Source organism: Lepidochelys kempii, chromosome 1, assembly GCF_965140265.1.
Source record: "Lepidochelys kempii isolate rLepKem1 chromosome 1, rLepKem1.hap2, whole genome shotgun sequence".
Lineage (NCBI taxonomy): Eukaryota > Metazoa > Chordata > Testudines > Cheloniidae > Lepidochelys > Lepidochelys kempii.
In genome coordinates this window covers 257,419,374-257,433,991 of record NC_133256.1, presented here as the reverse complement: position 1 = coordinate 257,433,991, position 14,618 = coordinate 257,419,374, and the positions used below count along the sequence as shown (strand labels likewise).

The window sequence follows — 14,618 nt, the reverse complement described above, 5'->3', positions numbered from 1 at the left end:
GGGGGCACTTTTCAGGGCTGTAACGGCAGCAACTGCAGATAAAAGATTGTATTTACAGTCACAACAGAAAGTAAAATATTTAATTTCAGAACTCCCTTCCTTCTCCCATAAAAGTTTTAAAATCAGCCATGCTTATTGACCCTTCAGCCTTGGAGCATCTCTCCACAGCACCACTCTCCAGCTGCAGCAAGGTGAGTATGGCCCACCGGGAGTGTGGGTGAGGGAGGAGGGAATTGTTTGGTTGTGTAAAACAGGAAGATTTCGGCCCCTATTTCCATGGATACAAGTACAGGGCAATGGCATTGAGTACTGGCACTATTTGCCACAGGTGGTGGTGGTGATGATTTTAGCTGATATCTCACTCCTGAGGGTAACAAAGGCACAGAGAGCACAGCTGCTGCTGGGATCCTGAAGCCTCCTGGGTCCATATGCTGCTAGCCTGTTTACTACAATGGCACCTGCCAAAGTTGGCATGGAGTGTCGTGGGAAAGCATCCTACCATGGAAGAAGAAATCAAGCAGCCACCCCTAGAAACCTTCAGGAGAGGATTGCAGACCGTCTCCATGAAAATTTCATCACGATCCCTTAGGAGGATACAAGGAACATCCTTATGCACATAAACAAATTGCTACACAGCCTGCCCCCAACCTGACGGGAAAGAAAAGCAGATACCAGCTCTACCTCTAAGTTTTGTTGTACCTTTACCTCTTCTCCTGCTCATCTCGTAGGAGTAAAATGATGAAAAGCAGAAACCTGTGTTCTGCTAACCTGGTGTTGACCCTGGTGTCATCTTCACATATATTCTTTTTAAGGGAGAATGCACTCACACATGTGTCTAAGGTTCTTTACCCTGGATCAGGCTTATCTGTGCTCAGCTGGCAGGAATGTCTAGACTGCAGTGGAGTCTCTAAAAGATCCTGGCTTGCAGCATAGCAGAACCCACTCACCACATGTCCCTCCTCCTCTTCCTTGCTATTCACAGCAGGGGTCTCTCAGGCTCCACCAAGGAATCCATAGTGGTCTGAAGGATGCTGTCGGAGTCTCCACCAAGTATGGAACGCAGCTAGTTGTAAAACGAGCAGGTCTGTGGCTTGGCACCAGATCATCTGTTGGCCTCCCTGGCCTTTCATAGTGCCTGCCGCAGTTCCTTTGCTTTCATGTGCTATTGCTGCTGATTCCTTTTGTACCCTTTTGCCTGCATCCCCAGTGCAGTCTTTTTGTAGATGTCCATGTTTATGTGACTGGTCCATAGCTGTGCCTGCACAGTCTCTTCTCCCCAGAGGCCCAGGAGATCCACTGTCTCCCGTCTACTCCAGGCAGGAGTGTGTCTAGAGAGCATGTGACCAGTATGGTCAGTAAGGCAGCTGTACACAACAAGGGAGAGCTGCTAGGTGAGCTCACCAAGCTGGGCAATCAGGAATGGCATTTCAAAAATACAGAGGTTTTAAAGGCGGGATTGGTAGCTTCCGTTCTCTGTGACCCCTAGGCAGTGGAGTTTACAATTGTGAGCAGAGTGCTCGCTGTCGAGCATTGTGAAGACCTGCTGGAGGACTGTTATGGTCAACACAGGTCATGCAGTGTCTACACTCTCGCTGTGTTGACCATGGCTCAGTGCCATTCAGGGAGGGGATGTTACTGTGACACCTGTAATGGGACACTTACGTTGGCAGGAGACAAATTTGAGTGTGGACTCATTCATAAATGGGTCAATGGGAGGCAACTTACATCAACCTAGCTTTGTAGTGTAGACCAGGCCTAGGCTGCTCATCATTTTCGACTCATCAATCAAGTCCCCTCTAACTTCTCCTCTTCAAGCTAAATAATCTCAACCTTTCAGTTTCTTGTGTAGCTGCTACACTCATGCCACTAGTGGTTTCTGGCATCTTACTCTGGATCTTTTTCTAGCAATGGATGACTAGTCACAGACCCAAGAGTAGTGGGCTCTATACAAACGGAAATCATGATTTCCTTCTCCCTGGAGTTTGCAGAGGATAAGGGAAGTCACACAGGGAAAAGAACAGCAACTAGTATAAAGACTGCAGCATGCTCTTCTCATTCCTTTCCCCGAGTTCCATCTTCTGCTGGGCGTCAGCTTCAGTAGACCAGTGATTTTCAGCCTCTCAAACCATGATTCAGCCATTTGCAACCAGTCCTCCAGGAGTGAAACCTCAAAATCTTTTGTGTGATACTTCGGAGTAGCCACCATGAAGATCAGCACAACACTTAGGGTCTGATCCTGCTGCTGTTGAAGTCAATGGCAAAACTCCTATAGACTCCAATGGGAAATGCTCAAAAACCCTTATAGGGCACTCCTGGTATCTGGACCAATTATAAGTGCCTGAACAAATCCATTTAAATAGGGACAAGGAATGGGCTGGTGACCAACCCCGACCTCACAAACTCCCCATTGAAGTCTCACAACCAAGAGGTTCAGAACCACAGATAAATCAAGTCTTGAAATAGCTAGTTCCTGCTCTTGAGACATAAAGCACCAGAGGCTGGGGGATTTGCAGGCACTTGTCATAAGTATATGTGTTTTGTATTGGGTCTTTCCTCCCTCTTTGTCACCCTAGCCTCAGAATACATCAGAAAAGAACAAGCTGGTGGAACTGTATCAATACCCAGGGTACAACATGCATGAGCCAACACCGCTGCCTAATGGGACAGAGCTGACTGATGTCATAGAGAAGGTGGTGTGTGCCCAGAGAAAGTCAGCAAGTGGGAAGGTACTCTACATACTTACAAAGAGCAGCAAATGTGTGCTTGCGTGCGTGTACCTACATATGAGTGGATATGCATGATTGCCATGCACATGTATGTGAATATGTGTGTGAGTGCTGTGAGAATGTGTGCATTTGTTTCCCAGAAATGGCATGCTGCTTGTAAGGCTCTGTGAATGAGAAATTTGGAGGTTCTTAAGGATGGATTAATGGTAGAGTTGAGAACAGGAGAAAGGATGTGTAAAGATCAGAGAGTGATTTGCCTTGTGAGTGTATCTTCATCTGTCTGTGCTGCATGATGTTGCAAAGTTTCATTTCTTTGCCAGACACCTTTTCCTTCAAAAATGCTGCAGAAGTTTCTCACAGCTCCAGTCTCCCATGCTATCCTGTTGGACAGCTTCTGGTGGTTTTTTCTCCACTTATATCAGGTAAGGAAGAGACTAGGACAAGGGCTGGATATTGATGTATTTCACATGGTTCCACTGGGTATAGAGTCTCTGACAGAGGGAAAGTTTAATAAGTGTCTTAAAATAATATTGAAAACAAAAGGTCAAAATTGTGCATTGTGGTCCAATCCTGCTCCATCTGTCCCTTGTAGGGAGCAAATACCTGCTCCAGCCAGGCCCTACAATGCAATACAGACTAGAGGAGGTATTCTCCCTCCCACTGTAGTAGCATTTAGGGTTTGTACAAATCCCTTAACTAACCAGGGAGGAATTTGCCTGGGACAAGCACTGTATAAGGCAGATGCCCTATGTAGGATCCCTTGGAAACACTGGTGTAAGGGTGTACTACCAGCAGGGCTGGGAATGAGGTTTTCATGCAGAGCACAATGGCGATTCTGGAGCAGCTTCAGGTTGTAGATCTGACCCTTGGTAGCATCAGAACAGTTGCTATAACTTAGAGCAGCCCCCAGGGCTTTTTTGGCTCCTGAAAAGCTCAGAATCAGGAGGGTACAAAGCTGTCTTAAAGCCACCTTCCCTCCAGCGCTCCTCGTGGGATGTTCCTGTACCTTAGCTGTTTTCACACATACTGGGCCAAATTATTATGCTCTTAGTTATGCTCTGATTCTCTCAATTTCAGTAGAGTCAATGGAGTTATTCCAGATATATGCTGGTAGTGTAACTGAGAGCAGACTTTGGTCTACTGTATTTATATTCATTGTTGTTGCTTGCAATTCCTTAAATTCACTGTTGGGCTAAATGAGGAAAAGTTTAAAAACTACAGCAAGAATATTTATTTTGTTTAGTAAAACTCTCCATGTCAGATGAATTTTCTCACCAAAAAGACACTTCTTGTGTGATCTGATGTCCAGAATAAAAATCGGTGATTAAAATGAAAATCTGGGGGTGTCATATATATAAATATAAAGGGAAGGGTAAACCCCTTTGAAATCCCTCCTGGCCAGGGGAAAGCTCCTCTCACCTGTAAAGGGTTAAGAAGCTAAAGGTAACCTCGCTGGCACCTGACCAAAATGACCAATGAGGAGACAAGATACTTTCAAAAGCTGGGAGGAGGGAGAGAAACAAAGGGTCTCTGTCTGTCTATATGCTGTTTCTGCCGGGGATAGACCAGGAATGGAGTCTTAGAACTTTTAGTAAGTAATCTAGCTAGGTACGTGTTAGATTATGATTTCTTTAAATGGCTGAGAAAAGAATTGTGCTGAATAGAATAACTATTTCTGTCTGTGTATCTTTTTGGTAACTTAAGTTTTTGCCTAGAGGGATTCTCTATGTTTTGAATCTAATTACCCGTTAAGGTATCTACCATCCTGATTTTACAGAGGTGATTTCTTTACTTCTATTTACTTCTATTTCTATTAAAAGTCTTTTTGTAAGAAAACTGAATGCTTTTTTCATTGTTCTCAGATCCAAGGGTTTAGGTCTGTGGTCACCTATGCAAATTGGTGAGGCTTTTTATCCAACATTTCCCAGGAAAGGGGGGTGCAAGTGTTGGGAGGATTGTTCATTGTTCTTAAGATCCAAGGGTCTGGGTCTGTAGTCACCTAGACAAATTGGTGAGGCTTTTTACCAAATCTTGTCCAGGAAGTGGGGTGCAAGGTTTTGGAAAGTATTTTGGGGGGAAGGACGTTTCCAAACAGCTCTTCCCCAGTAACCAGTATTTGTTTGATGGTGGTAGCGGCCAATCCAAGGACAAAGGGTGGAATATTTTGTACCTTGGGGAAGTTTTGACCTAAGCTGGTAAAGATAAGCTTAGGAGGTTTTTCATGCAGGTCCCCACATCTGTACCCTAGCGTTCAGAGTGGGGAAGGAACCTTGACAGGGGGTGTTTTCTTTTTAAATATAAACCTATTTAAAATTAAATTTGGGGTGTGTGTGTATATATATATATATATATATATATATATATATATATATATATATATATAAAGAGAGAGAGAAAAAAACTATATATATTGTGTGTGGGCAACACAAGAAAGAAATTAGAAGTTCTTTGAGTGCTTGCTCATGTCCATTCCATTAGGTGTGTGCACGCGCCACATGCACCAGTGCTGGAAGTTTTCCCCTCAGCATCCTTAGGGGACCAGCTCTGGTACTCTCTGGAGTGGCGCCCGCATGGCACGGTGTAAAGGACGCCGCCAGCTCCCCCAACCCTCAATTCCTTCTTGCTGCCAGTGACTGTGCTGGAACATCTGCTGCTTCTGCTAACATTGTTTCGTTCTCTGTTCTTGTGAACTTTGAAAACCTGTAATATAGGTGTATATATTTAGTAGTTGAATTAGTTACCCTTAGCAGTAGTTCTCGAACTCTTCGTTAGTCCCGAACGGGACTCAGCCGGGGGATGGGGCATGCCCCAGTCCCCAGGCTTTAAGCCCTGTGATCATTGCAGATGGCCTATGCCCATCAGCGATCCACATAGTAGCTGCTTACGGTGCTTGGGTGAGGGCACATAAGCGACCAGTGTCATCTTTGTAAGTCCTTCAAACCCAGGATGAAAAAGGACAGGGACAATCGCTTAAAGGCGCTCCTGATGGAGTGAGTCAGCACTCACTCTAGCACCAGAGCAACGGTCTGACTCGGCACCGAGCACCACAGCATCGGTGCACAGTTCTCCGCTCACACCGTCCATGAGTCGGTCCCGGTCCCCACCCACTGCAGCTCCAGCCAAGAAGACAAACAAGACAGGGAGGGGAAGATCCCCTACTTCCTGCAAGGGAAAAGAGAGGGCTGGGGGTGAGCCAAGACCTGTGCCGAGCAGCTCAACACCCCCTTTGGGAAGTCAGGCCCCAGCTCAAGCCAAACGGTGCAGCCCATCCCATGCTTTGCCTGTGACTCCAAATAGTGGTACAGGCCTCCACCAGCTCCAAGCGCCATCGATTCCTGAGGCTCTGCAGGCAGTTCAGGATATCCTGATGCTTCCAGTGCCACCCACACCGGCTCCAGTGGTACTCAGGTCTCAGGGTAAACCCGCCTTGGGACCTCCGCATGTGTCCCTGCCTCAGCGGCACCATTTCCCATCACATGGGATGTCCCGCCACTACTCGCCCGCCTGAAGCTGTCACACCTCAGATAGGCAGGCTTAGCGAAGCCCTCTTCGGTCCTCGGACCTTGGGCACAGACAGTGGGATTCAAGGCGTATCTCGCCGGTAGTCTGGCACAGACCCACTGAGGTGTGTGCCCCGTGGCAGGAGCACCGAGACTGACCCCTCACGTCACCAAAAGTTCGGTACAGATCCCGGGACCAATCAAGGGGTTGAAGTCACCAGACCGCCATCATCAATCTCCGAGACTGAGATCGCCACGTTCGGGGGCTTCTTCCCAGCAACCGGTGTGTGATAGCTCCTGGTCCTACTAAACATCCTGGTACCAGTTGGGTAGTGTAAGGCATAGATTGCCAGGTTTCTGACACCGATCTGCCAAATGCTGTTGGTCCCCAAGGCCCAGACCAAGACATTTGTCCCGTTCAAACAGGTCTGCCTCCAGGTGCAGCGACCAGCACCGGTCAGATAAGAGCTGCTGCTCTGCCCGATCCTGGTCACCAGGTAGCGACTGCTCCGGCTACAGCTCCAGCACCGAGCTGGGCTCCCTAACTGCGGGACTGCCTGGGGTGCTGCCTACATCTCCAGCATCCAAACCTATCCCAGGGCCCCAGGCAGAGTGGCTGGCACCATGGTATCCATGGAACCTCTTGGGGTTCACCCAGCCTTCCCAGGCTGCATGCTTGGTGTCAGGAGCCTCAAACAGGCTAGTGACCTTGGCATCCAGACCCCCTACAGTGCCCGAGACTTTGGGGAGAAGGACCCCACAGGTCCACGAGGACCCAGGGGAGCAGCCTGCTGGACCATCAATGGACATGGAGGTTCCTGCGGTACCAGCATCACCCATATCATTGCCAGACGAAGGTATCACGGAGCCTCCTCACCCAGTTCCTCAGGATGATACTAAGGCACACCAGAAACTATTGAAGAGAGTTGCATCTAACCTTGGGCTCCAGGCCAAGGAGTTGGAAGAAACTTCAGACTCCTTGTTTGATGTCCTATGCTCCTCAGCTCCTGCCAGCGTGGCTCTACCCCTTCATGAGGGGGTATCAAAGATTACCACTGCCCTGTGGCAGACTCCCTCCTCCTTGCCCCCATTTCTGAAAGGGCCAAGTGCAAGTACTTTGTACCAACAAAAGGGCATGAGTCCTGGCCCCCAATTCCCACCTGGCCCCCAGTTCCCTTGTGGTTGAGGTGGTTAACCACAGAGAGAGGCAAGGCCAACCCGGGGCTACCCCCAAAAATAAAGACTCAAAGAGGCTGGATCTTTTTGGGCATAAGATGTATTAATCTTCCAGCCTGTAATTGAGAGTGGCCAATCACCAGGACTTTCTTGGCTGCTATGATTAGAACATAGCAGGTCATGGGCAAGTTCAAGTATTCACTCCCCGAATGGTCCAGGAAGGAATTTCGGGTGATACTCGCAGAGGGCACAACGGTGGCCAGAACGGACCTCCAGGCGGCTTCTGACGCAGCGGATTCTGTAGCCCGCACCATAGCTTCCGCCATCTCTATGCAGCGAGCTTCCTGGCTGCTCCTCTCTGGCTTGTCCACCAAACTCAGCAGTCGATGCAGGACCTTCCCTTCAACGGCCAGGCCCTATTTGCAGAACAGACTGATACCAAGCTGCATGGTTTAAAGGATTCCCGTACCACCCTGAAAACACTGGGGCTGTACATCCCAGACCCAGCACATAAGCAGTTCAAACCGAAACAGCCTGAGGGACAAGGGAGGCAGCCTCGGTAGGACCTGCCTCATAAGAAGGCCAAGGGCTACAAGTGCCACCCGAGCCACCCTCTTCCACCTCCTGCTCAGTCGGGCTCCACGCAGAATAAGCAAGGGGCCAAGTGACCATTTTGAGGGTGTGCCCGAGGGCAACGTACCAGACTATTCCCCAGACCATCTTCCCCGTTTTTTTCCAACCGCCTTTCCTTTTTCCTCCCTGCATGGACCACGATAACCTCAGACCGCTGGGTCCTGAACAAAGTGGCGCAGGGAGATACCCTTCAGTTTCTTTCTCCCCTCTCCCCCCACTCCCCTTCCCCATCCCTCTTCAGGGACCCATCTCGTGAGACTCTCCTCGCACAGGAGGTCCAGGGTTGCTGCAGATGGGGGCAATGGAGGAAGTTCCTCTAGAGTACAGGAACGGGGGTTTTTATTCCTGATTCTTTTTAATCCCAAAGGCCAAGGGCAGTCTACGTCCCATTCTGGACCTGCGAGATCTCAACAAGTACCTAAAGAAACTGAAGTTCCACATAGTTTCCCTGGTCTCTATCATCCCCTCCCTGGATCTGGGAGACTGGTATGATGCCCTTGACCTAAAGGACGAATACTTCCACATAGCGATCTTGCAAGGGCACAGACATTTTCTCTGTTTCATGGTGGGACCTCGCCACTACCAATTTACGGTCCTCCCATTTGGCCTGGTGACAGTACCGAGGGTGTTTACCAAGTGTATGTTGATGGTGGCGGTGGCTTACCTCAGGCACCAGGGTATAAAGCTCTACCCTTACCACGATGACTGGCTTGTCAAAGGCAGCTCTAGGTCTCAGATCCAAAGGGATGTCGCGGTGCTGCAAGACACGTGCCGCTCCCTGAACCTACTGGTGAATAATAAAAAGTTCACGTTAGTTTCAGTGCAAAGGGTAGAATTCATGGGGGTGGTGCTCGACTCCACCTGCGCAAGAGCGTTCCTGCCACTAGAAAGGTTTTGGGCCTTGACAGACCTTATCGCAGAGGTGTCCATGTTCCCCCTGACTACAGCCAGGGTCTGCCTGCATCTGCTGGGCCACATGGCAGCTTGCACGTACGTTGTCCACCATGCCAGGCTCCGTATGCAGCTTCTGGAGCAGTGGCTGACGATGGCCTATTCCCAGTCCAGGGATCACTTGAAAAAGATAGTGACCATCCCCCTGGCAGTACTCACCTTGCTGTGATGGTGGACCGATCGTGAGAAGGCCCTAGAGGGAGTTCCATTCTACAGCCCCCCTCACTCCTTTGAGTTGGTATCAGACGCCTCGGACCTTGGCTCGGGTGTGCACCTCGGAGATCTCCAGACCCGGGTATGTGGTCCCCGATGGAGAATGGCACTCCACATAAATGTCAAAGAACTCAGAGCGGTCCGATTGGCATGCAGCATCTTCTTACCTCACCTGTCGGGCAACGTGGTGAGAGTCCTGATGGACAACACAGCCTCAATGTTCTACATCAACAGGCAAGGAGGAGCGCGCTTATTGGCTTTCTGCCAAGAGGCACTCCGTCTCTGGAACTTCTGCATCGATCCTGGGATCCACCTGGAGGCTTGTCACCTCCCTGGCATCAAGAGCATGCTAGCAGATCACCTCAGCAGGGCCTTCTCCCCTCACCACAAGTGGTCGCTCCACTGCGACGTAGCCTATATGGTCCTCCAGAGGTGGGGAACTCCCCAAATGGACCTGTTCGCCACCAGGCAAAACATAAACTGTCATTGGTTTTGCTCTTGGCAGGGACTCCCTCTATGATGCCTTCCTCCTGCCATGGTCAGAGGGTCTGATGTACACATTTCCTCCGATCCAACTCCTCGCCAAGGTCCTGGCAAAGATCAAGAGAGACATGGTGCAGGTTATCACGATCGCACTGGTTTCGCACATACATTAACCTATCAGCGGCCCCTACCTGGCCCCTACCCAACAGACCAGACCTGCTGTCACAGGACCACAGTCAGCTCTAACACCCCAACCTTGCGTCCCTCCACCTCTCGGTGTGGATGTTCAGTGCCTGAACCCGGAAGAGCGGACCTGTTCGGAGGAGGTCCAGCAGGTCCTCCTGGGAAGTACGAAGCCCTCAACTTGACTGACTTACCTGGCCAAGTGGATGAGGTTTTCCTGCTGGGCGTCCGAGTGTGGCATCTCTCCTTCGCATTCTTCCATACAGGCTGTCCTGGACTACCTGCTTCATTTGAGGAACCAGGGCCTGGCACACACTTCCATTAGACAGGTTTCAGAGTAGCAGCCGTGTTGAGTGCATCTCGCGGCCATCTCTGCTTTTCACCTGCCGATCCAAGGATAGACGGTATTTTCCCATGACATGGCGGACAGATTCTTGAGAGGGCTCGAGAGACTCTTTCCTCAGGTACGGACTCCTGTCTCGCAGTGGGATCTTAACTTAGTCTTCTCTAGGCCCACCAGCCCGCCCTTTGAGCTGCTGGGTTCCTTCTCCCTTTCCCACCTGTCATGGAAGGTTGCGTTCCTGGTGGTGGTGACATCATCGAGTCAAGTCTCTGAAATTAAAGACTTGACCTCAGATCCGCCATACATGGTCTTCTGCAAAGACAAGGTTCAGCTGCAACCCCATCCAGCCTTCCTACCAAAGGTGGTGTCTACCTTCCATATGAACCAAGACATCTTCCTCCCAGTGTTCTGTCCCAAACCGCACAAGACCAGCGAAGAGAGGCATCTTCACTTGCTGAATGTCCGAAGGGCCTGGCTTTTTACTTAGAACGTACCAAGCCTTTCCGTAAATCAACTCAGCTCTTCATCGCTACAGTGGATGGGATGAAGGGTCATCTGGTATCCTCGCAGAGGATTTCCAATAGGATCACCTCATGCATAAGGAACTGTTATAACCTAGCAGGGGTTCTACCGCCACCGATTGTCAGAGCTCAGGCGTCTTCGGCAGCCTTCCTGGTGCATATCCCTATCCAGGACATCTGCAGAGCTGCAATGTGGTCCTCTGTTCACATGTTTACCGCTCATTATGCCATCACTCAACAGGTCAGGGACGATACTGGGTTTGGCAGAGCTGTGTTGCAATCTACACGTCCGTGAACTCCTACCAACCTCCAGGGGTACTGCTTTGTAGTCATGAGCAAGCACTCGAAGAAGAAAAGACAGTTACCTTTTCTGTAACTGGTGTTCTTCGAGATGTGCTGCTCACGTCCATTCCACAACCTGCCCTCCTTCCCCATTGTTGGAGTTTCCGGCAAGAAGGAACTGAAGGTGGGGAGAGCTGGCAGTGCCATGTAGGGAGGGTAGGGGAGCCTCCAGAGGGCACCAGAGCCAGTCCCCTATGGATACTGCTAAGGGAAAAACTTCCAGCACCGGTGCATGTGGCGAGCACACACACCTAATACGGAATGGACATGAGCAAGACATCTCAAAGAACACCAGTTACGGAAAAGGTAACTGTCCTTTATTACACTCTACGTTAACACCTACACTTACTGTAATCTATTAAATTTAAAAAGTAATATTCAAGCAGTACATCTTTGCTGCTGAAGTTTTAAAGAAAGTCCAACCATTGAACTGGCTAAACACCTAGAACCAAAGTTGAAGTTCTAAACCAGCTTTTGACTGCCTCTTCTTCATTTCATTTTATTCAACAAGTTCAGTTCAATGATTAGCTCATTCAAAGTTGAGAAACTGATTGGAAGTTGATGACCAGAAACTATCAGTTCAAAATTCATAACTACAGATAATATTTTAATAAATCAGCTAGTTTTAAATGCAAAATATGTTTTGATAAATTTATGCTTTTCCCCTATGTATCCAGGACATTAAACATAGTTTTATTTAACTAATAAAAATTTTTAAATTATGTTTTGTGCAGTTTTAATTGAATTCCAATTTTCATTCAAATGTTCCTTGAAACAAATCATGAGCAAAAAATTAATCATCAGGTGTAAATACAAAACGCATCATTTGCCATTTTAAACTAAATGTATGTTAAGCTATATAATCGCTTAAATAAATGTCCATAAATACAGGAACTCCTCAATTTATGTTGTAGTTATGTTCCTGAAAAATGTGACTTTAAGCGAAATGATGTTAAGCTAATCCAATTTCCCCATAAGAATTAATGTAAATGGGGGGGTTAGGTTCCAGGGAAATTTTTTTCACCAGACAAAAGACTATATTATATTTATTATTATATATATACACACACAGAGTATAAGTTTTAAACAAACAATTTAATACTGGTACACAGCAATGATGATTGTGAAGCTTGGTTGAGGTGGTGAAGTCAGAGGGTGGGATATTTCCCAGGGAATGCCTTACTGCAAAATGATGAACAAGCCCTCAAGGGTTAAACTCGTTGTTAATGTAGCCTCACGCTCTACAAGGCAGAAGGAATGAAGGGAGGGGAGATAGCATAACAGACAGAGACACACGCCCTGTGTGTGTGTGTGAGAGAGAGAGAGATGTGCATTTCCCCTTTAAGTATGCTGATCCCTGTCTCAAGTACACTGCCTTGTTAATTAGATCAGCAAGCTGAGACCCACCTCAGCTGCTGCCTCCGCTCTATGGAAGATGGGGTAAGCGGGGTGCAGGAGCAGGGGGGAGGGAGACACCCTGACATTAGCCACACCCCACCCTACCCCCTCCCCAAGAGGCTCAGGGAGCAGCTTCAAGGGAGAGGGCAGGAGCAGCACATGGCAGTGGCAGAGGGACAGCTGAATTGCCGAATTGATAGCCTGCTGGGCAGCTGCTGCACAGGGAACTTAGGGGAGCTGCTATGGGGGCTGCTATGGTCCACCCTAGTTCCAAGCCCCTAGCAGCTAGCTCCAACGGGCTGCTCTTCCTGCAAGCAGTGGACAAAGCAGGGGGCTGCCAAACCATGTTTGAAGGGAGCATTGCACAACTTTAAAAGAGCATGTTCCCTAATTGATCAGCAATGAAACAATGTTAACCGGGACGACTTTAAGTGAAGAGTTCCTGTATAGTGTATCATCCTGGTTAGCAAAATAAAATAATTAAAATAAAACTTAGCTCTTATATCGTGCTTTTACTAGTAGATCTCAAAATGCTTTATAAAGGAGGTCAGATGTACCAAATTTAGTGTAAAGGCTCTATTTAGTTACAAATCAACATGTTTTAATGGTTACCAACCACTGAGACTCAAACTTTATTTAGGAAAATAGCTAACGAGTACAAATAGATAACAAGATTAAAATAGATTATTTAAATCAACGTTTCCTGCTTGCTGATTTAAATCATTATTAAAATTGGTGATTTAAATCAATCCATTCTGCTCATGTCATAGTAGAACATAAACCTTCAGACAGGCTTGAGGATCTCGATGTTGCTGTGGTTTGATGGGGAGGGGAATGCCTCTATGATGATTCATTCCTTTCTTTCTTTCTTGGTAGCCAAATAGAGAGATTCAGGGACGACTGTTTGATCGCATTGCAAAGAATTATGCCACCCTCCTGTTTGACTGTCACAAGTTCCACTACCAGAATGCTCTTATTAAAGTGAGTGTAAAAAGGTTTAGAAAAAGCAATAGAGTTTACACTTAAGCAGTGAAATGACCTGGGAATATCCACCACTATCCGCCCCTTTATCTCTGGCCACAGGGATAATCTGACACTAACAACAGTTACCCCATATATAACACTTTATATTTTTAGAATGCTGCACGGGCATTTACTAATTAATTCTTCCAGGGCTTGGAATGTGCAGTGATCAATTGGCCTTTAACTCTTGTTGAATATCAGACTATCTTGTCTAATATCGCCACAGTTTGGAATGCTCCATGATGGCCAATATGGTTCATGCTCTTGTCTTGTGAATATCTTTTAATAACCTAAAATCATGGGTAGGGATAATGAGATCTGAGGAGCTGCTCTGTCTCTCCCCATCAAGGTTCATTCTTCATACCCTCCTCTTGTTCATCCTCATGCCTTCACCCCATCCTACAGGCTCTTCTCCTTCATCCTTACTCATCCTCTGAATTCCTTGTTCCCTTCTGTTTCTTCTGTAATTTCTGGTTCATCTTCAAGAAACTAACCCTGATCCCCAACCTTTTTATTTCGGACTCCTTCCATCTCCTTGTCTCATTGAAAACTAATTCTCCATCTGACTCAGCATCTGTGATTGCCTTTTCTTCTCCAATTCTCCCCACTCAGTAAGTTGAAGCATTGGTATCTACTTCTCACACTTTATTAATTATTAATTATTTATTAATCATATTTATTACAGTAGTGCCTAAGGAACAACCAAGAATGGGGCCCCATTGTGTGAGGTGCTGTACAAACATAGACTAATAGATGGTACCTGATCTGAAGAATTTATAATATAAACAGACAAGACAGACTCAGGATGGGGGGAAGGGGTAGAACACACAAGCAGAGTGAAGTATGTGATGGCAGCAAATGACATGTTAGTGCCATGGTGGTTTTTGTTTTTGAGGGGATAGGTTTACTTCTCCCCCACCCTGCTCCTTTGCCTCCATTGAGATGCACTCCATCCAATTCTTTCTGCCCTCTCTACTTGAGTTATTTATTTACTGCTACAGTTTCCTTTCTTCATTTTCCCTTGACTTTGTTGTCTGGCTCTCTTTCTTCTTCTCACTTCAGTTTTTTATCCTTATTCCAGGGATCTTGTATTTCCACACTGAAGGCCTATCTGATTCTGTGGCCT

The 14,618-nt window shown here is 47.5% G+C and overlaps 1 protein-coding gene across 7 annotated transcripts in view; it reads left to right on the top strand.

Annotated features, from left to right (window-relative positions):
• FAM227A (family with sequence similarity 227 member A) overlaps positions 1-14,618 on the top strand; it is a 47,373-nt gene that overhangs the window by 16,475 nt on the left and 16,280 nt on the right. For 6 of the 7 annotated variants that reach the window (XM_073326452.1, XM_073326445.1, XM_073326458.1 and 3 more), the window contains 3 exons: positions 2,574-2,726; positions 3,047-3,148; positions 13,346-13,450. In XM_073326452.1, the coding sequence (XP_073182553.1) occupies positions 2,574-2,726; positions 3,047-3,148; positions 13,346-13,450 (360 nt within the window). Of the gene's footprint in view, positions 1-89; positions 192-2,573; positions 2,727-3,046; positions 3,149-13,345; positions 13,451-14,618 lie in introns of all 7 variants that reach the window. The other variant, XM_073326483.1, reaches the window with a different exon arrangement.